Raw genomic sequence first — 27,771 nt, 5'->3', positions numbered from 1 at the left:
TGGGGCATTTTTGGGTCATTTCCTAGATAACTCATTGGCTGCCATTGACATGGAAGGGGTGAATTTAAAAAAAAAAAAAAAAAAAAAAAAATTTAACCTTTTTTGTGCCTCGGTAAAATTCTTTCATAAAAAAAAATTCCCAAGCCATGCCACCAGCAAAAAATGTAATAATGAATTTCTGTAGACTATAGCAACAATATAAAGTTGTGTATTGAGTAGGAATCAAACGAACACAAAACACTAGGGCTGTCAAACGATTAAAATTTTTAATCGAGTTAATTACAGCTTAAAAATGAATCGTAATTAATTGCAATTCAAACCATCTATAAAAATATGCCATATTTTTCTGTAAATTATTGTTGGAATGGAAAGATAAGACACAAGATGGATATATACATTCAACATACGGTACATAAGGACTGTATTTGTTTATTATAACAATAAATCAACAAGATGTCATTAACATTATTAACATTCTGTTAAAGCGATCCATGGATAGAAAGACTTGTAGTTCTTCAAAAAAAATGTTAGTACAAGTTGTAGAAATGTTATCGTAAAACCCCTCTTAATGTTTTTGTTTTAATAAAATTTGTAAAATTTTCAATCCAAAAATAAACTAGTAGCCCGCCGTTGTTGATGTCAATAATTACTTACACAATGCTCATGGGTGCTGAAGCCTATAAAATCAGTCGTACCCAAGCGCCAGCAGAGGGCGGCAAAACTCCATAAAACACAGCAAGTGTGCGTTTCACTGTACCGTCATTTAAATCTCTCTGAGCGGGGCATCTGCGTTAATTGCGTCAAATATTTTAACGTGATTAATTTAAAAAATTAATTAACGCCCGTTAACGCGATAATTTTGACAGCCCTAAAAAAACACATAATGATATTTTATTCAGTGTGGCTTCTGTATTGGAGTAGGTATCACAGCAATCCCACTGTGTTCAGTTCTTTACATTCTAGCGTAAATATTGTAAAAAGCTTTTGCTCATTACCTTACACCGGAGACTCCGAGAGGAAATAGTCTTTTCCTTCTTTTAACCGCCATTCACTGAATTTTGTCCAGTTCTTGGCTGTCATGGTTATAGTTTTGCTAGCATGCCGCTACCGTTAGCCCCTAGCTAGCTAGACTCATCCCTTACGCATAACAGTCATTAGCTACCTATTGAAACGTACTGATATGTAAGAGTATTATTGCATGATTACCGACCATGGGACAATGTTTTCCCAAAACATTTTTACATCAATTAGATGAAAGTGGATGATTTTCCACGGCACATCAGACACTACGCCACAGTACGATAGTGTGCCGCGGCACAGTGGTTGCAAAAAACTACACTAGTGCATGCACTCGATTGCCCTAACATATGATTTTAGGGCACCAGTGTCAAAAGCATGTGATTCCCTATGTACAGTATTAATGAGCTACAAGATGACTGACAGATAAAATATCCTCACGGGACGTACATTTGACTCCCGTGATTTAGATAACGTCGAGCATCATGTGGGCGGCACCCTCAATGGCCTGACTCATGACCGACACGAGGTGATGCACTTGGGCCCAGGCGCTGGCTTGTCCCGATGACATTGCGCTAACGTAAGCGCTGCTCAAACCGGGGAAGCTCGATAAGCTGATTTCAATTGGTGCCCAGATCACGTGCCTGCAGAACACATGAGGATGTGCACAAAAAAAGGGAAAAATACAATTGTGGTAAAGTCAGAGGCGCTTGCTTACCTATTTTTACTTGGAAATGCTGGAGGCCTCAAGAAAGCACGATCCAGCAGCATGAGCTGGTCATTGATCTTTCGCACTTTTAATGGCCTAAAACATGAGGGACAGTGAAGTGCATAAGTGTACATTAGGGCTGCCACAAGTGGCTATTTTGATAGACAGTGAAAGATTATTTTGTGATGAGTCGACTCATTACGTCTTAATTACTATTCTGTATTAATTTGGGTCTTACATTTTACCTGTAAATGTATATTGTAAGCAAAAATGATGTACTGAGAAATAGGGGTGTGACCATCTGTCAAAAAGTTGATATATCTTGATACTTTGTAGCTCAAAAGGTTATCGATATGCTCCCACCAAGAATTGATTTATTGTTTTGGAAAGGTATCACTGTTTAAAAAAAATCTTGCATTAGAATATTGTCTACGTTAGCTCACTTACTGCCATTGACAGTGCTAGACGTCCAATTCATTTTGACTGGATTGGACGTCCAGTGGTGTAAAATAGCACTGAAACCAAAGCATTTCAAGCCATATTTTTTGCATTTACAGATCACTTCCTGTTGATTTTTAGTCTCTTCCTTTTCAGTAACCCAAAATCAACAGGAAGTGACTTGTAAATCTCCCAAAATCAACAGGAAGTGACTGAAAAACAACAGGAAATGACTTGAAACTCCTTAAAATTAACTCATTGCATGGTATTCGAAAAATTAGAATCCTGTTTTTTGTTTGTTTTGTTTTTTATTTAAAATATTTTTAGAACATTTTGGGGGGGATTTTTTTTGGATACAGAAAAAATATATTAAAAAGCTTAAATCGAAGATTTTGGAAATTCTTCAGTCAACCGTGTCTCTCGATTATTTGACTATTAAAAATTTATTTGACCATCTTTGAAAACCAGATGTTTGCAGATAACAAATTTGATTGATTACAAAGATATCCCTTTGCTTCCATCGAATACTAATATTAATTGTTTTTAAGTTAAAATAAAAGATCCTATTTTTCAGTTTGTTTTTCAAGTTCATATATTCTTACACTGCTGTAATTTAGCCATGAATCGACAATCAAAATAGTTGCTATTTGATCATTTATTAGTTGCTGATTCCCCGGTATACATACACTTCAAAAACACAACTCCGTAAAGCTAGTTAAATTTCCTTGTTTTCAGTTCAACTCTACTAGAAATACATGAAATTAACTGCCAGTGCTACAAGTAAATTTTACTTAGATTTATTGAACTACGTAAAATAGCTAGCTGAAAATTAGGTCTTATTTTAAGCAATAAATTAGTATATTTGATCTGAAAAAACTCAAAATATCAGAAATGTTCTTTATTCAAGAATAGATAAATTGTTCAAAACATTACTTGAAAGCAATTTTATCTTGATTGCTGACCAACCTTTAGATGTATGGGCTCATTAAAAACAAATAGTAATATTTACTTTAATGCATTAGATTATTCCATTTTATCTGTTAACTAGTCTTTAACACTCAAAACAAGATGAAGAAAATTATTTGAGTAGATTTAAGAAAAATAATCGGATTAAGACGTTATAAATTTGCAGTGTAGAATGTGTGTTACGTTTCATTTGCCAGGTCTGAGCTTCGAATGACTTGGTCCAAGTGAGTCGCCGCGATGCGAAAGCTGGCCACGGCGCGTTTTATCGGCTCTGGAATGAGAAACGATTGTAGATAAGAATTTCATGTTGAACAGTGCCAATGACGATGCTAGACGTCAAATTGACCTTCTGCTGTGAATTGAAACGAGTTTGTCGCCAATAAGATGTCCAGTTCATTTGACTTGGAAGGGCTGTCAACCCTCTCACGTCAAATAGATCTGACGTCTAGCGCCATTAATGGCAGCCATTTAAATATACATGAAGTGTTGGAGGAGTACAGTGGCGAAAATAACTATTTAGTCAACCTCTAATTGTGCAAGTTCTCCCACTTGAAAATATTAGAGAGGCCTGTAATTGTCAACATGGGTAAACCTTAACCATGAGAGACCGAATGTGAAAAAAAAAACTGATAAATAATAACAAATAATTTATTTGCAAATCATGGTGGAAAATAAGAATTTGGTCAATACCAAAAGTTCATCTCAATACTTTGTTATGTACCCTTTGTTGGCAGTAACGGAGGCCAAACGTTTTCTGTAACTCTTTACAAGCTCTTCACACAGTGTTGCTGGTATTTTAGCCCATTCCTCCATGCAGATCTCCTCTAGAGCAGTGATGTTTTGGGGCTGTCATTGTGCAACACAGACTTTCAACTCCCTCCACAGATTTTCTATGGGGTTGAGATCTGGAGACTGGCTAGGCCACTCCAGGACCTTGAAATGCTTCTTACGAAGCCACTCCTTTGTCGCCCTGGCTGTGTGTTTGGGATCATTGTCATGCTGAAAGACCCAGCCACTTCTCATCTTCAATGCCCTTGCTGACCGAAGGAGATTTTCACTCAAAATCTCTCGATACATGGCCCCATTCATTATCAGTCGTCCTGGTCCCTTTCCAGAAAAACAGCCCCAAAGCATGATGTTTCCACCCCCATGCTTCACAGTGGGTATTGTGTTCTCCGGATGCAATTCAGTATTCTTTCTCCTCCAAACACGAGAACCTATGTTGGTTTCATCTGACCATAACACATTCTCCCAGTCCTCTTCTGGATCATCCAAATGCACTCTAGCTAACCGCAGACGGGCCTGGACGTGTACTGGCTTCAGCGGGGGGGACACGTCTTGCAGTGCAGGATTTGAGTCCCTGGCGGCGCATTGTTTTACTGATATCAGCCTTTGTTACTGTGGTCCCAGCTCTCTGTAGGTCATTCACTAGGTCCCCCCGTGTGGTTCTGGGATTTTTGCTCGCCATTTTTGTTATCATTTTGATGCCACAGGGTGAGATTTTGCATGGAGCCCCAGATCGAGGGAGATTATCAGTGGTCTTGTATGTCTTCCATTTTCTAATTATTGCTCCCACAGTTGATTTTTTTACACCAAGCTAGTGATGTCACGAGGTGCGCCGAGTCTTCGAAGCGTGTGTCGAATAATGAGGGACCTTTCTGCGAAATGCGTACCGAGGCTCACTTCATTCAGGGGAGGTTCCGAAAATGATGATGTCCGAAGCCTCGCTGCCAAGCTGTACCACGTGATCGCTTCATGGAGTGCTTTAGATTTGATGCGCGGTTTGACAGCTCGCTTCCGTCTATCAACACTTCTGCCTGCATTCAAAATGTGCAATCAGGTGAGAGTTTGAATAATTTGGAGGTGGTTTGGAGAGTGAAAAGTTTAAGTGAGTTGAAAGAAGGATATAGAAGTTGATACAAGGATGAAGCCAGCAAGAAAGAGGACTTTCTCTCTGTGGGAAAAAATAATAATAATAAAACAATGAAAATCCACACCATCCTGTCGCTACATCAATGTCCAAATTGCACAAGCATAATCAGTAACCTTTTTCATGTTACACGAACATGTTTACTGTTCTCTCTGATTACGTGTGACGGGTTCACGCAAGTCCGTTGTGTCGAAACCTCCCTTTCCTCATGTGGGTGCGCTGGCAGGCAAAGGGGGTAGCCCGGGCTTCTGGCTTGGTGGTTAGAGCATCCGCCTACCGTGCTGGACGTGCCATGCGAATGAGTTAAAGTTCTGACCTGGTTACGGATTGCGTTGCGCAGCCCGGTTCCATGCAACACCGGCGACATACGTACATGTCATCATCAGAAAAAATAACATTGCACAACCTACAACTTTATGATAATGCCATTTATGAAATTATTTTCACACATACACAGACTACATGAAAAATATATACATATATTGTCGGTTTTACTTCATGGGTGACATATGAGACTGTGACTGTATGTAGCAACTCCTCTTACTGGACCCAAAAGTTCAAACGCTTATATGTACAATTTGTTGTACGTAGATTTTTGGGGAGCTGCTTGGCACTGCTGACCTACAGGAGACATCATATCATATATTTTATGACTCTGAGGTGCTGTTTATGTGTGCGTTTTTGTTTTATATATATAGGCCCTTTTTTTATGATTCAGGGGGTGCTGCCCACCCCCCCTCCCATACATCATGGTCACTTAGTTATGAGTTTGATCCCATTGCTGAAGATGTATGCCAAATTTAACTTCTGTGACTGGAAAACAATGAAAAGAAAGTTGAAGAAAAATATATACATTATACTTATGTGATGATCTATGTACATCGAGGATTTGGTCAGACAATATTTTGCTAAATAATGCCTTCCCAACAGACACACACACAAAAATGAACGAATCCTCATGTGGTTGGGAGACAAATGATTGTGATTGTACATTTAGCCAGTAGGTGGTTCCGTGGACACATGAAGCTCCAAGAAATTAACCCTTTCTCGAACCAATTGGCTCAAGTGGTGCAATGCCTCATGAGGCTTCATCTCACCATCACTACACCAAGCGTTTTACCTATTGCAGATTCATTCTTCCTAGCCTGGTGCAGGTCGCCAATTTTTTCTCTGGTGTCCTTCGAAAGCTCTTTGGTCTTGGCCATAGTGGAGTTTTGAGTGTGAGTGACTGAGGTTGTGGACAGGTGTCTTTTATACCGATAATAAATAAAAACAGGTGCCATTAATACAGGTTACGAGTGGAGCCTCGTTAGACCTCGTTAGAAGAAGTTAGACCTCTTTGACAGCCAGAAATCTTGCTTGTTTGTAGGTGACCAAATACTTACTTCCCACTGTAATTGGAAATACATTTTTTAAAATCAAACAATGTGATTTTCGGGGGGGGGGTTCACATTCTGTCTCTCATGGTTGAGGTTTACCCATGTTGACAATTACAGGCCTCTTTAATCTTTTCAAGTAGGAGAACTTGCACATACTGTACATGAAATATAGTGTTGAGAAAAATTCTAAATATAGAAAACTTAACTCAAAAATACTAAGATAAAAATATAAGATGAAATTAAAGTACATATAAAAAACTGAATTTAAAATCTGTTTTTAATTAATAAATAATAAAACAAAAAATGAGGAGCTTCAGTTTACACTGGGAAGTTTTAGGTTGCTAAACTACTTACTACAAATTTAACTTTCTATATTTTTCTTTTATTATTATTATTTTTTTTTAATGTATTTATAACATTTGTGGCAGGTGTATTTCAAAGTTGTTCTTCTTTAAATTATCCTCATGATTTTTACTTTTTTTTTTTTTATTAAACTTTTTAAAATTTTGTGCATTTCCTTCCATTTTGTTTTTTTTAAAAAAACTTTTTTAAATTTAGGATTTTACAATTTTATGGGTGTATTCATTTTAAATTTTATTATTATCATTATTATCATTATTGTTTTCATATACCGGTACTTATGTATACCTCGATGCTTTTTAATGTAAATTCAGGCATCAATAGGTTAATCTCAACTCATTGGCTTGTGATGAATCCTTACCCATGGAGATATTCATAGCAAGGAGACTGTCTTCATAGTGTTTCAAAGCCTCGCTGAGGTAAGCCTCCAGACTTTCGGCATAATCGCTGCAGTTCATCGGTAGCAGCAGACTGTCGGCCAGTCTCACCAAGACGCTCCCGGCCGTTTTGGCGACAGCCTGGTGAGTGTAAAAACCTGACCCGACAGATGAACACAGTTACCTAATAATTCAACGTAATGTTTTGCACACAAAAATAACAACATTTAGTGGTAAATTGTGTAACCCTTTTACAATCACTGTACTACCGTCACAGGAGTTCACTGGTAACGCATCAATAGTATTTGAAAACATAGAAGTCAAAACGTACTGTACATCAAGTCACTTACCTGGATCAACGTAATTGGACGAATAGTCGAATGTGTCGTATGCAGTGTGGTAAGCGGGGTAAATCCTGACTTTTGTTTTAGACTGAGAAGAGACAAAATAAATTCCATTAATTAATCAAAAAATATGAAATGATGATTAGTAAAATTATCATTTCATAAATTGTTTTTGAATTTCAAACTTCCAAATAAATTTCAAATCTAAAATTATACACGTACAGTGGGGCAAATAAGTATTTAGTCAACCACCAATTGTGCAAGTTCTCCTACTTGAAAAGATTAGAGAGGCCTGTAATTGTCAACATGGGTAAACCTCAACCATGAGAGACAGAATGTGGAAAAAAACAAACAAACAAACAGAAAATCGCATTGTTTGATTTTTAAAGAATTTATTTGCAAATGATGGTGGAAAATAAGAATTTGGTCAATACCAAAAGTTCATCTCAATACTTTGTTATGTTCCCTTTGTTGGGAATAATGGAGGCCAAACGTTTTCTGTAACTCTTCACAAGCTTTTCACACAGTGTTGCTGGTATTTTGGCCCAAAGATTAGAGAGGCCTGTAATTGTCAACATGGGTAAACCTTAACCATGAGAGACACAATGTGGAAAAAAAAAACAGAAAATCACATTGTTTGATTTTTAAAGAATTTATTTCCAAATTAGAGTGGAAAATAAGTATTTGGTCACCTACAAACAAGATTTCTGGCTGTCAAAGAGGTCTAACTTCTTCTAACGAGGTCTAACGAGGCTCCACTCGTTACCTGTATTTATGGCACCTGTTTTAACTCATTATTGGTATAAAAGACACATGTCCACAAGCTCACTCAGTCACACTCCAAACTCCGCCATAGCCAAGACCAAAGACCTGTCGAAGGAAACCAGAGACAAAATTGTAGACCTGCAACAGGCTGGGAAGACTGAATCTGCAATACGTAAAACGCTTGGTGTAAAGAAATCAACTGTGGGAGCAATTATTAGAAAATGGAAGACATACAAGACCACTGATAATCTCACTCGATCTAGGGCTCCATGCAAGATCTCACCCCGTGGCATCAAAATGATAACAAGCAGAGTGAGCAAAAATCCCAGAACCACACGGGGGGACCTAGTGAATGACCTACAGAGAGCTGGGACCACGGTAACAAAGGCTACCATGCGCACACACACACACACAATGCGCCGCCAGGGACTCAAATCCTGCACTGCCAGACGTGTCCCCCCGCTGAAGCCAGTATACGCCCAGGCCCGTCTGTGGTTCGCTAGAGAGCATTTGGATGATCCAGAAGAGGACTGGGAGAATGTGTTATGGTCAGATGAAACCAAAATAGAACTTTTTGGTAGAAACACAGGTTCTCGTGTTTGGAGGAGAAAGAATACCGAATTGCATCCGGAGAACACCATACCCACTGTGAAGCATGGAGGTGGAAACATCATGCTTTGGGGCTGTTTTTCTGGAAAGGGACCAGGACGACTGATCTGTGTAAAGGAAAGAATGGGGCCATGTATTGAGAGATTTTGAGTGAAAATCTTCCGTCAGCAAGGGCATTGAAGATGAGACGTGGCTGGGTCTTTCAGCATGACAATGATCCCAGACACACAGCCAGGGTAACAAGGGAGTGGCTTCGTAAGAAGCATTTCAAGGTCCTGGAGTGGCCTAGCCAGTCTCCAGATCTCAACCCCATAGAAAATCTGTGGAGGGAGTTGAAAGTCAGTGTTGCCCAACGACAGCCCCAAAACCATCACTGCTCTAGAGGAGATCTGCATGGATGAATGGGCCAAAATACCAGCAACACTGTGTGAAAAGCTTGTGAAGAGTTACAGAAAACGTTTGGCCTCCATTATTCCCAACAAAGGGGACATAACAAAGTATTGAGATGAACTTTTGGTATTGACCAAATTCTTATTTTCCACCATCATTTGCAAATAAATTCTTTAAAAATCAAACAATGCGATTTTCTGTTTGTTTGTTTGTTTTTTTCCACATTCTGTCTCTCATGGTTGAGGTTTACCCATGTTGACAATTACAGGCCTCTCTAATCTTTTCAAGTAGGAGAACTTGCACAATTGGTGGTTGACTAAATACTTATTTGCCCCACTGTATGTACTGTGTATATACAGTATATTTGTATATATGTGTTTGCATACATGTATATCGGTCTATACATTCTGTATATGTGTGTGTAAACATATATATGTATTGTACGTATATATTTATATCCATGTATAGTTTTTGTGACACAGTAAGAAATGTACAATGATTTCAAATTCAAATTACCTTTCGCTACTAGTGTACAGGTGTAAAACTGGTGGCCTGGGTGCAAGATCTGACCCACTTTGTCATTTAGACTGCTAAAGTAAATCTGTGCTTCGACTTTCTCGCTACAATAAAATACAATTTCTTTCATCTCAATGAAAGAAAGAGGACTACAGAAATCTGAGTCTATTTAGTATAAGCATTTAAATTAGAAAATAAAAATATCTACAGTTTTTATCAAAAATCTAAAAATAGAGAGATAAGCGTTCATGAAGAAAAACATTTAATAACTATGAAAAATAACTGAGCGGAAGATGAATGAATTCCTACTTCCCCCCATTTTTAAATTAAAAAAAAAATAAAATAAAAGACAACAGTGACGCCACTGTTTTATTATTTTTTTCATTATAGATTTTTTATTAAATCTAATTGTTAAATAAAGTGTTAAATCTATTTGAACAGAAATAGCTAGCATTGAACAATCATATTTCCCTGCCAGTGATGGCGATAGACGTCCAATCCAATTTGACCGAATGATCTCTGTGAGCCCTCCTTGTCAAAATAGATTGGCTGTCTATTGCTGTTAAATAATGTAAATGAATATGGAAAAAAATTGCAAAATATTTGTGATTAAGATGCTCAAAAAAGAGACATACAGTTTAACTGCCATGGCAACGATGTTTGACACCCCTGCATTAGAGGATGTTTGTCTGATTTTTCTTAGGTAAATACACTCATTTCAAAGCAAATTTTCCCTTACCCTGTCATAAGTGTACATAAGATCCAAGGAAGTGATTCCCAAGTAATGGACAAAAGGTGCATAATCACTACCTTCACCTGTAAGATATCCCATTCTGTTGCGGGAACATATGAATGCAATGAATCATGATTTACAATCACATAAAGGAAGTGCTGACATCCTATATGTCTGACAAGAAAATAATGAAACATTTCAAAAAATGTTCGAAAGTGTGGTGCAACACCTGGGAATGAGTCCATGGACCGGGCTTGTTCTGTTAGAATGCTGGATCCACTTGTCATACACAGACATTGAATCCGCTCCAGGAGCCTTCACCTGACCAACAGATGCACTTGGATCAGATAAATCTAGTTTTCCGATATTATCGGGGAGCCGATATATTATCAGGAAGCCGATAAGATCGGCCGATTAAAGCATTTTAAAATGATGTCGGATAATATTGACATTGATTTTTTTAAATATCGGCTTTGGGCCAATATGCACATGCATATGGCGGAAAACACAGACAAGACTGAAAAAGCAGTTTCTGCTCTTGCAACCCTCTTTAAAATAAACTTCTGTATTTTAAGCCAAAAGAATTGTTGTGTTTGAAATAACAATATGTCTATATGCTGCCTTAGCAGATTCATGGCACATTAAGCCCCAGAACTATTTTTAATTTGTCCGTTTTACCATCAAAAACCCCCGTTTACAGACACTGCGCAACCGCTTTTGTTTCAACCCATAAAACGTAGGTAATTAATTATATTTATTATTCAAAATGTCTGTCATTTTTAGCTTAGAATCATTAATTGATGTCTAATATTTCATTAAAAAAAAAAAAAAGACACATAAATTATTCACTCGCATATTTTAAACTTTTAAACAAATTACGTCACAATGAAAAAAATGGTGTCTGTAAAAAAGTCACGGATATCTACCTCATAACTATTGCTTAATTGTATTTTGTTGTTGTTGTTGCTATCGCATTTTCTCCGATATGTTAGATGATAAATAATTGATGCAAACAAAGAAAAATTGAAAAACAACATTTAAAAGGATAAATATATGGAAACGAACATCTCGACCACTCTTTGAAGTCTGCGATTTCTGCTTTGCGACCCTTGTTATATTACCATGTTTCACCCATTAACTCGCCAAACAATCCAGCTGTGGCAATTCACAGCTGTGTGTTGACACTCAGTGATACATGCTACATGGAGTTTTGGGATAAAAACAAGGTGAGTACGCGATAATATCTCGTTAAAGTCATGGCGTCTTTAATTCTGCTCTCCCGTGCTCTCAACTCCAGATTGGGTTTTGCATTTAAAAAAAATTATTATTATTATTTTTTTAGAAATGCCTTCCTGTTCAAAATTTTTCATCCCCAAGATTTTAAGCTTTTCAAAGATGTATCACACATGCAAATAGGACAATTCTGAAATTTGGCCAAATTGGGGGTCTCAGAGCGGAACTTCAAGTCACCCGAGTGTTTTCCGCCATATGCATATGACAGTGCCTTAGGCTAGGTTTATACCGCAGGTCTTAATGCACAAATCCGATGTTTCTTCATATCAGTTTTTTTGGCGAGTCTACTCAGACTGCCTTTTTCCATTGAGCCTACATTCCATTGAATGTAGTACGGATGCGCACTAACTCGCAGTCTGACATGCGCTGAGAAAACTGACCCACATGCACAACAGCATCAAAACAAGACAGAACCCATGCACGCGCTGTGCGTGCATCATGCACACACATACGGTCAGTCTGCCCCGACTCTCAGCCATGTCAGCAATATTTAAATACAGTACTGCTTATTTGGCGCACAGAGCGAAAACTGAACATTCTAAGGCATACCACCGCCCATATCATTTTTTTTAAAAACTGTTGTCAAGCTCGCCTCTTCCCTAAAAGCCGAGTTCAAGTTAGGCGCTAACGCTAATGTACAGCTCCATCACGCTTCGCTGACGTAATTGCTGCATGAATTCAGATTTTGGAGACTTGAGAGCTGAGACTGCAGCCATATTCTGTAAAAATGTGGCCTAGATCAGATTTTAACCACTGTAGATCTGATTTGAAATGGTCCGCTTTTATGCGACCTGTCCCGTTCGGATTGTCAAGGTAATGCAACACTCCAGTCGGAAAAACACGAAAAATTGGATATGTGCAATAAGACCTATGGTGTGAATCTAGCCTTGTTGCACTTTGCACTTGATCCAAAAAAACTGATGTTTGCACTATTTTGGATTTCAACAATAAATATACTAGTAGTGGTGCAATATAGGCTTTTTTTCCCATAACTTCAATTGAATTTGTGGCAAATCTTGAAGTTGTTACATTTATCATTATCAAAAGCATTCAGTGGAGCATTACAATACATTAGTCTATAATATGTTAAAGACCAAATATATCGGTATCGGTTTGATATTGGTATCAGATTTGGTCAAAAAGTCGTTATCCGACAACTCTAGATAAAACAATTATTTTAGGAGGGTTCATTTGGGGGTTAGTATCATTCAGCCCTTTATAAAGCAAGTGACTTTAACGTTAAAAAATATATTGAGTGACTTTTTATCAGTGTTGTCCTTTAATTAAAATATTTCAAGACGCGTTGACGTGACCCGGAGATGGAATTTTTTGGAGGCGCACGTCATGCTACGGCGTAGGGTCCAAATCCGGTCTGCGTTAACGCTGTAGGTCTGTCGTCACTGCAACACAGAAGCATAAATAAGCCTTAGGTTCTAACCTGTTTGGCAGCTGTGAAGACGACATTCTGGAGCGACGGCATCCCTAGCGCCCGCAGAGTGGCATTGCCTGAGAGAAAAAAGATTTTGTAAAATGAGGAAAGTACCAAATGACGCTAAACTGTTCATTACCTTGAACAGCAATATCCACGTTGATATAAGCCACGGTACGTTCACTGAGCTTGGTGAAGTATTGCTATCCAGTCAAAAAAACAGCAAATATAGTACAAGTCTTTATGTTTTACTTTTAAGTGAAATGTTAACCTCTGTGTATTCTGTTGACCCAATAAGGCCAAACTCTTCGGCCCCCCAGCTTCCAAATACGATAGATCGGCGTGGCCTCCATTTGCCTGCAAAAGAGAAGAATAGAAAGAACTTTAAAATGCACTCCAGGCTGCCATTGATGGCGATAGACGTCCAATTCATTTGAATTTTATTGAAAAAAACAAAAACAAAACAAAAAAAAAATACTGTGTAAAATATTTTGTATGTAGTTAAATAATATTACTTTAGATGAATTACATTAAAAAATAAAAAAAAAAAGAGAATATGAACTGATTTTAATTTATAAAATTAAAAAAAAAAAATATATATATATATATATATATATATATATATATATATATATATATATATATATTAGGGCTGTCAAACGATTACAATTTTTAATCGAGTTAATTACAGCTTAAAAATTAATTAATCGTAACTAATCGCAATTAATCGCAATTCAAACCATCTATAAAATATGCCATATTTTTCTGTAAATTATATATATATTCTCTAAAATAATTTGTTGGAATGGAAAGATAAGACACAAGATGGATATATACATTCAACATACGGTACATAAGGACTGTAGTGGGCATTTCACTCTACTGTCGTTTAAATCTGTCTATGCTGTCCTCACTCCGAAGCGTCTACTTTTTCCAAAGCTAGACAGCTAGTGAACAACGCCTTAATAAAAAGACTTCTTCCTTTTTCATCTGATTTATTAATAAAATGGCCTCAAACCACTGTCCTCTTTAGACCGTAGTGAAACTACAAAAAAAAAGTACACAAGCATTGCATTAACAACAATGTTAGCTTAGCACGCTATAGACCCTACTCACGTGACGTCACAGCCACGCCCCTGCGCCATGTTGTCCGTATACTCATCATGTTAATGCATTAGCGCTTCGTAAATTCCTCCTATTATGGCGTGTTTTTCTGCTCGTTAACATTAATAATCAAAATGGTGAAGTCGTGTGTGGCGGTCGGTTGCAAAAACAGAGAAGATCGACGGAGAGACTTGAAGTTTTATCGTATTCCGAGAGACCCGGAGAGGAGACCGAGACTGACTGCTGCAATTCGACGAGAAAACTGGGCTCCAAACGACTACCACAGATTATGTAGTAGTCATTTTATATCTGGTAAGATGCATTTAATATATATTTAGAGGGTTTTGGGCTGACAACCACAATTAAGATCATTGCTAGGCTAATCGCCGACAACATACACTCAGACGTAGTGAATGAACTACCTGAAAATATATAATTATAAGGGGATAATCAGACAGTTGTCATACAATTAATTTACAATTTCACTATTGAGGTCAAAAGCCAAAAAATAAATTCAACTACGGACAATCTGGAGTAGTGCTATCGCACTTCATATTTATTACATATTATATATGTATGTAGTGAGAGTGCTATCGCTAAACCATATAAACATTAAAAGCCCTAGCTCCATTGACAAATGACATGAAATACATTAGACTTGACAGTGGATGTTAGCAGGAACAAAAGATTTTGAATTGAAAATTTCGTAACTCACCTTCCCGAGCACACGATAGATTCCTGCCGAATTTTCGTGGACGGAGGACCTGTTTCACCCAACCAGCAACGAAGTATTTATAAGCCTCCAAGCTCTTAAAGTTTTTCAAACTTTCGTGAGAATAGGCTGATTTTGTGTGGACAAGATAGTTGTAAATATCAGGGTAGCTAGCAGATGTCAGGCAAAGATGGAGAAGACAGCGGGTCGAAAAACATCGATTTAGGCATCAAATATGGATCTGGCGAATGGATAAACTGAAGCTTTTCCACATAACGCCTTTTATGCAACGCATCCAATGAGTTTACAGCGTCAGATAACACCGGGGCTTCCGTGAATTGCTCTATAACTTGCACGGCTAATTGAAAACAATGAGAATAAGTCTAAAAAATACGGACAATATGGCGGCCGGATACAGCGACACGTCATTTTGTGACGTAGGTGAGTAGGGTCTATACAGGTTCACTAAACATAAACAAAAAGTGTCTCATACAAAAAATATAACATTTCGCTTACTAACATAATATGTACATTCTTTACAACAACCATACTTACGGACAAATCTTGTCCAAGGATCATATAAGCACAACATTACAACATAGGCGTCAGCCCGAGACGTCGTGCAGCCATATTGAACTGGCAAGAAAGCAATAAACCATGTCGCAAAGCGACCACAAGAGTTCGCTGTTAGACAGCACAAAAAACCTTGCTGTAAAACTTACCAAAAGGCAGAATACTGTCTGAGCGGGACATGTGCGTTAATTGCGTCAAATATTTTAACGTGATTATTTTAAAAAATTAATTACCGCGCGTTAACGCGATAATTTTGACAGCCCTAATATATATATATATATATATAAGAAACTCAGAAAAGAGGATTTTAGAAATAAAGACATATTTTTTTAAATATTTGTTTATTTTATCAATATTATTTTGACAAATTAGACTCAATGTTTAAAAATTAAAAGAGAATGTTAACTGTTTCTCTACTTCTTTAATTTAAAAATGTAAAAAAAAGTACTGTATAATTGCGATAAAATAGAATGAATATTCAGTTAAGGAACTAAAAATAGGGTTAAAAAATAAAAATATTTACTGTTATAAAATATTATTCAATTATTTCATCAGTATTAATTTGATGAATTAAATGTTTACAAATTAAATGAAAGAATATTAACTGGTCTACCTTTTTAATTAAAAAAAATATATATTATTCTATATGTATAAAAAAAGGTACAAAATATAAAACAAAATAAAATAGAGACTAAAAATAGAGAATATTCACTGTTAAAAAACTCAAAAAAGATTTCTAAAAATAAGTAAAAAAAAAAAAAAAAAAAAAAACATTGTTACTGATTTATTATTTGTATTTCTGATAAAAAGGATTTTTCTAAAAATTCAATAAAAAGAATATCAACCCATTTTCCTTTTTTAAGATAAGAGATAAGATAATCCATTTTTTGGTCGCTTATAGGGGAAATTAAGGTATTACAGCAGCATCAAACAGTTTACAGTCAAAAGTATAAATATGGAAAATAGAAAAAATATAGTTAATGTAGTTTATACACATTTTAATTTAAAACATGTATTTTTATTTTATTTTTTAAGACCGTACACAACATAAAATTACAACAACAACAACAAAAATATATATATATATCGACTAAAATTACTGTTAAGAAACTCAAAAAAGAGGATTTGGACAATTTTTAGATTAACAATGTTACAAAACGATCATCGATGAAGGTAATTTGTGCACCATAAGGCACAACTGGATATTATCAGAAGTCTTCAAACCGGGAGGAAAAAAAAAAACAGTTGATAGTCAGAAGTACAGTGATCTTGTACTCAATTAGTTGAAAAAAATCTTTGGCTGCCATTGACGGTGATAGACGTCTCATCTGTTTTGATGATCATTTGCTTCCAGCCCCTCCCATTCAAAATGGAGACATGTCCAGCCCCGTCAATGGCACTGACACATGATCATTCCCTTCCCAGCCCACCTTGTTTGACCATTTTGCCAAGCACACGCGTAAGCTCCAGCATGACTGACGTCCCGCTGCTCGGGTCAATGGCGCCATGAACCCAGCTGTCCCTGTGGTTGCCGTAGATGACGTATCTGTCTGTGGAGCAAGATGGAACATTATTCAGCCGCCATACTTGGGCATTAGCCATAACCAAAACTGAGCATTACCGGGCTCCACACTTCCCTTAATGACACCCATCACATTAGAGGAGTTCTTCACCTCGCAGTAGTTGAATATGTCCATCTTGACATCACTAAAACACAGCAAGATGTCAAAACTGAATGACATCTATCGTCGTCAATGGCAGCCATCTATCGTGTTCTTGACTACTACCTGTTGTAGAAGTGAGAAGAAGGTCGAAAGCCCGGACCACCGTAGTTGTAGGTGCAGTTGAATCCCCCTTGCCAAAATTGTGGCGCTGGATCGCCACCCAGCTCACTAAAATGTCCAGTGGAAGCTTATTTCAAATCACATACAGCAGTGCCCTCAGATAGGAGTTAATTTATTATCTGACCTCACATGTGTTGATAAACCATTTGTGTTCCTAATATTTGACACTTTTATCCACCAATTAGGATTTATTTTTTCATCCACGATTTGAATGATTTAAGTAATATTAAAAAAAAACAAAAACTTTAGAGCGTTACTTTGGGCTGTAACCAGTGTGTATTATAAAGTTTTTATTAATATTGTATTAATTTATAAATTACTACAAATGATTAAAAGTACTACAAACATGTGTACATGTACTACAAGTATGTGTACTTGTACCAAAAGAACGTATATTAATACTACGTACACGTACTCGTACTACAAGTACGTGTACTTGCGTGCACTTGGACTGGAAGTAGGTGTTACTCGAACTACAAGTAAGTGTATTTGTGTGAACCTGTAGTACATGTGCTTGTAGTACAAATTCATGGGCTTGTAGTACACGTACGTGTGCTTGCCTGTGCTTGTCATACATGTGCGTGTACTGGTGTGTACTCGTACTACAAGTAGTTGTATTTGCGTGTGCTTGTAGTACAAGTGCATGTATTTGCGTGTACTCGTACTACAAGTAGGTATACATGCATGTTTTCCTACTGCAAGTAAGGGTATTTGCGTGTTCTCGAAGTACAAGTCTGTTCGCTTGTAGTACAAGTGCGTGTGCTTGTAGTACAAGTGCGTGGGCATGAGTGTACTCACACTACAAGAGTGTGTACTTGCGTGTACTTGTAGGACAAGAGCGAGTGTTTGCGTGTACTCGTACTACAAGTGAGTATACTTGCTTTTACTCGTACTACAGGTGAGTATAATAGCCTGTACTCGTACTACAAGTACGTGTACTTGCGTGTGCTTGTACTACAAGTTCATGTGCTTGCACTATAAATACGTGTGCTTGTACTACAAGTTCATGTGCTTGCAGTATAAATACGTGTGCTTGTAGTACGTGTGTGGGCTTGCGTGTACTCGTACTACAAGTGCTAGTATTTCCGTGTACTCGTACTACAAGTGAGTATACTTGCATGTACTCGTAGTACAAGTACGTGTACTTGCATGTGCTTGTACTTGAACTTTGTTTGCTTGTAGTACAAGTTCATTTGCGTGTAGTACAAGTACGGTTTCTTGTAGTACAAGTGTGTTTGCTTGTAGTACAAGTACGTGTACTTGCATGTGCTTGTACTTGAACTTTGTTTGCTAGAAGTACAAGTTCATTTGCGTGTAGTACAAGTACGGTTTCTTGTAGTACAAGTGTGTTTGCTTGTAGTACAAGTGCGTGTGCTCGTAGTACAAGTGCGTGTGCTCGTAGTACAAGTGCGTGAGCTTGCGTGTACTCGTACTACAGGAGCGTGAACTTGCACTACTAGAACGTGTATTTGCGTGTACTCGTACTACAAGTACATGTTCTTGGGTGTACTCGTACTACAAGCAGTGTTGTTAATCTTACTTAAAAAAAGTGATTAATTACAGTCACAAATTACTTCTCCCAAAAAGTAATTGCGTTAGTAACTCAGTTACCTGAATGTAAAAGTAATTAGTTACTTGGCAGAGTAACTGGTGATAATTTTCTTTTCTTTTCTTTCCTTTTTTTTTTTTTTTTTTGGTCAAAAAAATAAAATAAAATAAAAATAAAAACAGGTCACACAATGCGAACTTTAAAGGGTTTTTGGGACAATTGGCCCTCGCCCAAGTCTTTACCCTAAACTTAACTAGACACTGGGGTATTGCGGATATTGCAATAACTAGATAGTAACCTTTGCTATGTGTGGAAGTCATTTAATGTCTGAATCAACCGTTAAAGTTGTTAAAATTGCTCCCGCTATTGCATTAGTTCCCTTCAGTCTACTTTCGACATGTGTAAGTTTTAAAACTGTTTCATCATTTAAAGATAGATTTAAGTCAAGATTTTGCCGATTTAGGAGCATTTTAGATAAAAGGTTACTTAAGTTCGCTAGGAAGGTTCTCTACAACAGAGCTTTCCTAAGCGGTTAACTGCTTTAAGATGGCGGCTGTTTACTAACGCATCTAGTTGTTTAGATATGTTGCTAATGCGACTGTGTCTGTCATTTGCATCTAGTTCTACAATATATCATTTCTACCATAGCATTATGTGGGCGTAGTTTGTAGGCTATCGGCTAGAGTCAGGTATTATTGGAGCCACCTAGCATCGCAATTGCAACGGCGTCCCCATTCCTGCTCTGCTCTCTCGTCTCCGTGAGTCCGTCGCTCACAGACTTTTCTCGCGTCAACCAATGTAGTAACGCAGAGTAACGCATGCCTTTCCCGCCTCAGTAACGGTAACGGCGTGGCCAAGATGAGAAAAGCAATTAATTAGATTACTCACTATTGAAAAAATAACGCCGTTAGTAACGCCGATATATTCTAACGCCGTTATTAACAACACTGACTACAAGTACGTGTATTTGCATGTGCTTGTAGTACAATTGCGTTTGCTTGTAGTACAAATGCATGTGCTTGGAGTACATGTGCGTGTGCTTGCGTGTACTCGTACGACAAGTAGATGTATTTGCGTGTGCTTATAGTACATGTTTGTGTACTTGCATGTACTCGTACTACTTGTAGGTTTATTTGCGTGTGTTTGTACTACAAGTGCATGTGTGTGTGCGCTTGTACTACAAGTATACCTACTAACCACCACAGCAAAAAAAAAACATTTTCTAGTTTCTGATTGAAATGCAACAGTGGTATGTTAAATTAGATTGATTCTCCATTGCGTTCACTTATCTGGCAGCCCAAAGCGGAAAGGAAGGGCATGTTGTGTGCTTCCATATTTTGATTCTGGTTTCATTACCAATTTTTTACCACCAATCTTACAGTCGAGCAAACTCACAAATCGGGTCACTCCTCAAGGCACCACTATAAGATATTTTAACATTCACTAACCAAATTAAAATGTAGGCATCCTCGAAGCCGATGGGTTGAATCGGAATGGTAGGAATCCCAGTGATGTCCTTTTCTGGAATTCTGTAAGTTTCTTCTGCAAATAGTGAACAATTGTGGAAACATATTCAATGATTTATAACTTTATGTTCACTTGAGAGGAGCTTGTTGTAAAAAGCACAGTGTCATGTGGTACTATATAATACAATAGCAGTAGTAAAAAGAGCAATAAAATAAGAATGTTTTTTTATAAGCACGTTTAACCTTTGGCAGCCAAGTAAGGAGTGAGCAGGTCTCCGTAGGTTGAAGCGTACGCGCCTCTCTCCACGCCGGAAGGAGGCATGTACCAGGAATGTGGATACGTCTCGTTAATGTCCGACATCAAGCCCTCGTTAATGTCCAGAGGGTCCGTGTAGACGAGTACACCGAGGATACCGTAAGGTACTGCGTTGATGGCCTGGATAACATACATTCAAGTGTTAAGGAATTATTTGATAGTATGAAATATAACGTCTAGCATCAACATTTTTTGAACAGCTTGTTCCTCTGAGAGTTTAAGTTCAACTTACTTTGGCTCCTCTGCCTGCTCCACCGTATCTTGTGATGGCGATGGTGCCCGTGAGGTTCAATTTTTGGCTCAGCCACTTGTAGTCATTTACTGTCCCGTAGTTGGCGTACACAAGTTTGCCCTTAAAATGAATGACAATAATATAAGACTAATATAATATTTTTACAACTACTGCTGCAGCTATTGATTATTTAAATAATCGATTAATCTGTCAATTAGTTCGAATAATCGAGTAATCGAATTAGGAACATTTAAAGAGTTGCAGAATAAATTTTAGGATCTGTAAAACAAAGCCTTTCAAAAGAGCATTAACTGCAAATACAAAATAACATTCTCGCACTTTAATTTCACAAGAACAATATATGCATTTAAAAATAAATTAAAACACCTGAGCTTATCCTCAAACGGTATAAGGATCTAAGTACAACAAAAGTACAATTAGCTAACTTGCATAGCAAAAGTTTGTTAGCTTAAATGCTATAAAACGCTAAGGTTTTTTGTTATTTTTATTTTTTACAATGCTCTTAATAAATCGTTCAAACATATATTCCCACAAAAACTGTTCAGTATATCTATAAACTAAATTACGAATGCATAAAAAACATTGGCTCAAACAAAAACTTATCATATGTTGTAGGGAGCAGCTGAATTCAGCCATGTTAAATGAGTTGTGTCATATTCTTTGTTGCCGCTAGAAGGCAGTGTATCCACCCAAATCAATAAAACTACATGCAAACTCTTTCAAAACAAACCATTACAACACCACTCTAATTAAACGAATCCTCGAAGCAACAAAATTTGATTCAAAGCTTTTTTTCTGATAAAATTACTCGAGTTAATCAATTGATCTTTGTAGCTATATATACAAAAACTAAAGGTCATCAAATTACACGTTTAACCGTAGTTGGATGTGGACAGACACAAGGTTAACTTGTTCGCTGCCACTGACTATGCTAGACGTTCAATCAATTTTGACTGACAATAGTCAAAATGGATCGGACGTGAAGCGCCATCAATGGCAATGAAAGTGTGAAAAATGGTATTATCAAATGTAATAGAGCTACTAATCAACTATCTTGTCTGATGTATTTTAATTATTTATATTGTTTTTTTGTTAAATAAAATATTTTTAAAAAAGAAACTGTAAAAATCTCTTTGTTTTCATTTTCTTTTTTTCCCGTAACATTAAAAATATCCAGCGATTGGTTTGTTAGGGCGTACCGCACTAACTGCCCATAGTTATCTTCGATAGGTTCCAGCACCCGAGGATAAGCGGTACACAATATGAATGAACGAACGATAAAAATACAAAGAAAAAGAAAAAAACCTTTAACAACTATTTGATAAAGTGATATTCTCTGAGTTCTGTAGTCCTTAATCAAAACAGGTGATTACGTTTGAAATTATAATGTTAGATTTGGTTTTAAAATAAATTTTAATAGTAAAAGAAAAATAAATGTAAACAAGGTAAATTTGTTTAATTTATATACCATAATTTTCTGACTATACGCCGCTACATTTTTCCTCCATTTTGAATCCTGAGGCCTATAGTCCAGTGCGGCTTATTTGTTGATTTATTTCGGTTAATAGGTAACATTTTATTTGACAGCGGCGTCATAAGACCGTCATAATTATGACACTATCATGGCCATTATTGAATATTTATGACAAGTGTCATTAAGTGTCATCCGGCAAATTATGTCACTAAGTAACTATTTATGTTCAGTTCGGATCTTTGACATCCATTCAAAATTGAGATCATTTGCCGGATAACATTAAATGAAATCTGTTATAAGCATTCATTAATGCTCATGACATTGTCATGTCATAATTATGATTGTCTTATGGCGCCACTGTCAAATAAAGTGTTATCAAATACCATAACTAGCAATTAATGAAACAATTGGAACAGTAACTGAAGAAATAATTAGCATGGAACATGAGTTTCGATTGTTTTTTACATCTCTAGCGCTGCAATGCATGCTAGGAGGCATGTTGGACAACAACAGTGTTAACAGCAAATGCAGCAGAGGTTGACTGTCTCCCCTAGGGAGCAGTGATGGCCAAATGAAGCTTCTTGAAGCAATGAAGCTTTGCAGCCATTTGGTTCTAAGCTTCATTGTGATTCATTTGGTTTTATGACAGTCGTATGATGCCGCTGTCAAAGAAAGTGTTACTGGTTTATGTCTTTTGGTGTAAATTTCCCATAATACTGTGAGGACAGCTGCAGTTTATAATCCAGTGTGTTATATCCATGAAAAAATGTTCTTTTCGTGTCAGATTTGCTGGGTGGTGGCTTATAGTCAGGTGCGCCTGACTATAAGAATGTTTTAAATTTTTTTTTTTTTTAAATACATAAAAAACGTCCTTTTTTACCCCCTCTAATTATTTTTGGATTAATTAAAAATATAAAAAAGGAAGAAAAGAAAAAAAAGAAAATTCTCTGATTTCCGTAGTCACAATTCGAATTTTTGAATTAAATGAAAACAAAATATTTGCAAACATTTTCTTTTGATTTGGAAAATCATGATGTTGGTTGGTTGGTTGGTTGGTTGGTTGGTTGGTTGGTTGGTTGGTTGGTTGGTTGGTTGGTTGGTTGGTTGGTTGGTTGGTTGGTTTGGTTGGTTGGTTTGGTTGGTTGGTTTGGTTGGTTGGTTTGGTTGGTTGGTTTGGTTGGTTGGTTTGGTTGGTTGGTTTGGTTGGTTGGTTTGGTTGGTTGGTTGGTTCATCACTTGGTTGGTTCGTTGGCTTGTTAGTTGGTTAATTTGCTCATTTGTTAGTCCGTTCGTTCATCTATGTATCTTTTAATCCACTCATTCTCATGATTGTTCTGTAGCCTATCCCGGCTAACTATGGATTGTAAGCAGGGTTCACCCTGAACTGGTTGCCAGCCAATCACAGGGCACAAGGAGAAAAACAACCATACACATTCATTCCAAAGGACAATTTGAAGTGGTCATTCAGCATAAGATGAATTTTTTAGATGTATAGGAGGAAACTGGAGTGCCTGAAAATAGCTCAAGTAGGCATGGGTAGAAGCTACAACAAGAAAGCATCATCCGGGATTGAACCCTTGATCTCAGAACTGTGAGGCAGACATGTTAATAATTCACCACCTTGCCACTCAATACACTTACATAGTTAAATAATATTCATATTTCAACTATTCTCAGCTCGTAGTCCTTGACTCTGTGATGCATTTCTCTGAAAATATTGTAAATATAGTCGACTCGTCGCAAAAATTAATCTGTGACCAATCGCTTATCAAAAAATAATTTTTGGCAGCCTGAAAAGAACCAGTGCAGAAGTAAATTTTTTTCAAATTTCTGTCTGATAGCTCGTTTACGACTCCAAATGACACTACTATAAATCGTGTTGTTTTGCAATTTTTTTATTTCTCCGCATTTTATGTGAGCTAAACATTGAACCCAATTGAACTTCAAACCCTCGACTCGATTTTATGACTTTTTCCTCAAGTTCATTTCGTCGCAGGTAGCTCAATCTGTGTACCTAAAATGTTGATTTGATTAAACTTACCTGCACTTGCCCAGCAGGAGAGTAGGCAGCATAAGGTTGAACCACATCTGGATCCTTCTGGTCGGAAGTGTAAGCCTTCTCCTTCTCTCTAGCCGTATGCAGAACGGTATTGGACGGATTTACTGAAAAAAATCCAAATGGAAATAAATGTAAATGTAAGACAATGTAGTTTGGTTTTGATGATAACTCATCAACAGTGACCTTGTTAGGCTTGTCAGGATCAGGAAAGGACAGGTAGACCATGTATTCCTCCCTCCAAGCCTGGTCCAGACCGCTTTCTGGATCCTGCCATCTTTTCAGCATTAGCTGCACCGTTTTCTCATCTCCGACTGTGGTGGCCATGTGAGGCACTTTGGTCAGCTCCCTAACAGAGGCACAGAAATGTCTACTAATGTATATCTATTTTTTTTTAAAAAAGTGAACTAATTAAACGACCCAATATTTCAGCACCATTGACGATAAAAAACATCCTTTCACAGCATCGTTGTCAGTGTTTAGAGTAGGGTTGGGTACCTCACGATACAGTTTGCGATACAAAGCTCACGATAACTAGGATCTCATGATATGGCGATACAACAATTATTGATACACGTGTCAGGAGATCATTCTCGGCTATTTTACCAAACAACTAACAAACAGAAAAACAAGCTATTTTCATCCTCTGCTGTGAATTTAAATGAGTTCATCATTAGTAGATGGCCGTCCATGGCTGCCAATAACAGGCAATGAGTTAATTCCGAGGCATTTCACGTAGTTTCCTGTTGATGTTCGGTCACTTCCCTCTCATTTGGGGGCATTTGGAGGTCACTTCCTGTTCATTTTGGAGCACTTACAGGTAATTTCCTGTTGATTTTGGGTTACTGAGCAAAAAGTGACTCGAGAATGCCCACAAATGAGTAGGAAGTGACTCAAAATCAACAGGAAGTTACCTGTAAATGCCCTTGACTGGCTGTGAAGGCTCTGGTTTCAGTGCCATTGATGGCGCTAGACATCCAATCAGGTCAAAATGAATTGGATGTCTAGCGCCATCAATGGCAGCTAGTGAGCTAACATGGATACTATTCTAATGGATTAAAAACAAAGAAAAAACAAAAACAACAACAACAACAAAAAAAAACTGTGACAGCTTTTTAAAATGAAAAATTTTTAAAGAAAAAAATTCATGGGTATGTTTTTGGCACATTTTTTGGTCAAACTGTAGGTTTATAGCAAAAACTGTATCAAACATTTGTGCCCCTTAGCATCCTGAATTTTTGGATGTTTAAATGATGCTATTTGAAAAAAAAAAAAAAAAAAAACGCGTTTCGGGGAAACGTTTTTTTGGGGGGTGTCAAACGAAAGAGAGCCTGCGTCGCATGAAAATTCCGGTCATTTTGGTGTATGAACAGTGTCGGTGGCTAAAACGGTTTTGGTTGGCATGAAATGCCATTAAAAAAAGTAATTTTTATATATAGTAGCTATCGCAATACACTATGTGTTATAGCCTTTCAACTATTGACTTATATTAACAGAGGAAGGTAGTAACACATTACATGTACTCCGTTACATTTAGTTGAGTAACTTTTTGAGACAAATGTACATTTAAGAGTAGTTTTACTAAGCCATACTTTTTACTTGAGTAGATTTTTGAAGAAAAAACGCTACACGAGTTGTTACCTTTTTCCTCTTTATTCTACATATTACAGTTTTTGTTTTTTTGCCAGCGATGCCATGAGTGGCTCTACTAATTTCACCAATGAGACGTCGCAACAATAATCACATGACTCCATTACACCCATCAGACACAAGCTTGCTGTTCTATGCCTGTTCAATCACGTGGCGTCTTTAAAGCACCGTAAAAAATGAAGTTTTGACAAAGAGCGCTGCCCTCAACATGATTTGAAATCTCTGATTTAAACCTCTCTCTGAGTTTTTATTTGGCTCCGATTGACCACGGAAAACCGGAGAGCTGATCCTTTTAATTTCACTGTGAAGGAACTATTCACTATTCAAACTAAGAACTATTTTCTCCACTAGAGGGCACTCATGCTCTTTGGACAAATAATGCTTCATTTCTGTCTTTTTTTTTTCTCTCTCTCCAATGATTTATGTATTTTTTTAGTCTAATGTGGTAATGTAATGGGTTATTGTACAGTGTCGTTCTAACAACAGTTCTTATAGATACGTTTGTGCTGAGAGAAAATAAAATACCATTCTTAAAAAATAATAATAATAAGCAGTTAATCACAATGTAACTCATTACTTGAGTGTTCTTGTCACCGGATACTTTTTTACTTTTACTGTACTTGAGTACGTTTTTTGGATGAGTACTTTTACCTGAGTGATATTATTTTTGAAGTAACGCTACTCTTATTTGAGTAAAATATTTGGCTACCAACTCTGCATTATAGGATTCTGCAAGATTTTCAGAGATTCATATGATATCGATTTTTATTGTGTGAAAGAACAATAAGAAAAGTTCAAGTTTTTCATCATAAACTGACCTGAGGTTGTCCTTAATATTCACGTTGTCCACTTCGGACAAAAACTCTTCCAGCAGCCTTTCATCCACATCCTTGGACACATCTTTCACCCATGCCGGCTCAGAGTCGCTACTCTTTTCGATGCCATAGTGTCCGATCAAAATTCCCGCAGTCAATATGGCTGCGCCACAAAAAAGTCCGATGAACACTGTTTTAATCATGTTTTTTAGATTAAATTAAGAATTGGGGATTTAAAATGCTTGAGAAAAAATGTCTGCATAGTCCAAAATGATCTGTACAACAGTAGCGACTCAATGACACTGACACACTCAGTCATGATAACAGTTGCAACGATGTTTAAAGATGGGATGGACTTTAATCCTGCGTGTGTTAGTGTTTGTGTGGGGCTTTTTATTTCTTAGCTTTGCAACCACACTCAATCATTTTATGTTTTAAATACGCGATCCAGTAGGGGTGGGATGCTCTGGGTAGCTAACGATACAGTTTGCGATACAAGGCTTACAATAACGATCATCTCACGATAAGCTGATACAACAATTATCAGGAAATCATTCCATGATATTCTACAAAATAACTAATGAACAGAAAAACAAGTTATTTTTATGCTTCCTCTGCGAGTTTATCATTAGTGGACGGCCAATCCGTTTGAAGTGGGAGGGTGACAGCGAATGAACTGTTCTTTCGCTGCCATCCCTTCCACT

At 37.1% G+C, this 27,771-nt stretch overlaps 1 protein-coding gene across 2 annotated transcripts; it reads right to left on the bottom strand.

The window, feature by feature from the left end:
- Positions 1-325: 325 nt before the first annotated feature.
- On the bottom strand, positions 326-27,359 carry naaladl1 (N-acetylated alpha-linked acidic dipeptidase like 1). 2 transcript variants are annotated; one of them, XM_057830915.1, is made up of 19 exons: positions 27,071-27,359; positions 24,780-24,951; positions 24,588-24,710; positions 21,052-21,171; positions 20,747-20,939; positions 20,486-20,579; positions 17,432-17,536; positions 17,266-17,351; positions 17,075-17,194; positions 13,527-13,612; positions 13,395-13,458; positions 13,265-13,332; positions 10,763-10,854; positions 10,540-10,633; positions 7,527-7,608; positions 7,161-7,334; positions 3,314-3,401; positions 1,736-1,822; positions 326-1,661 (listed from the first exon to the last, which is right to left on the bottom strand). In XM_057830915.1, the coding sequence occupies exons 1-19, from the start codon at positions 27,268-27,270 to the stop codon at positions 1,484-1,486; spliced, it is 2,226 nt and encodes a 741-aa protein (XP_057686898.1). In that variant the 5' UTR covers positions 27,271-27,359; the 3' UTR covers positions 326-1,483. The 2 variants fall into 2 exon arrangements, with proteins under 2 accessions (XP_057686898.1, XP_057686897.1); XM_057830914.1 differs by having other exon boundaries at positions 24,588-24,951.
- Between the last annotated feature and the right edge of the window lie 412 nt (positions 27,360-27,771).

Source organism: Corythoichthys intestinalis, chromosome 3 (assembly GCF_030265065.1).
Source record: "Corythoichthys intestinalis isolate RoL2023-P3 chromosome 3, ASM3026506v1, whole genome shotgun sequence".
In the NCBI taxonomy this organism is placed as follows: Eukaryota; Metazoa; Chordata; class Actinopteri; order Syngnathiformes; family Syngnathidae; genus Corythoichthys; species Corythoichthys intestinalis.
The sequence above is the reverse complement of the archived record's forward strand: the minus strand, read 5'-3'. Positions and strand labels throughout refer to the sequence as shown.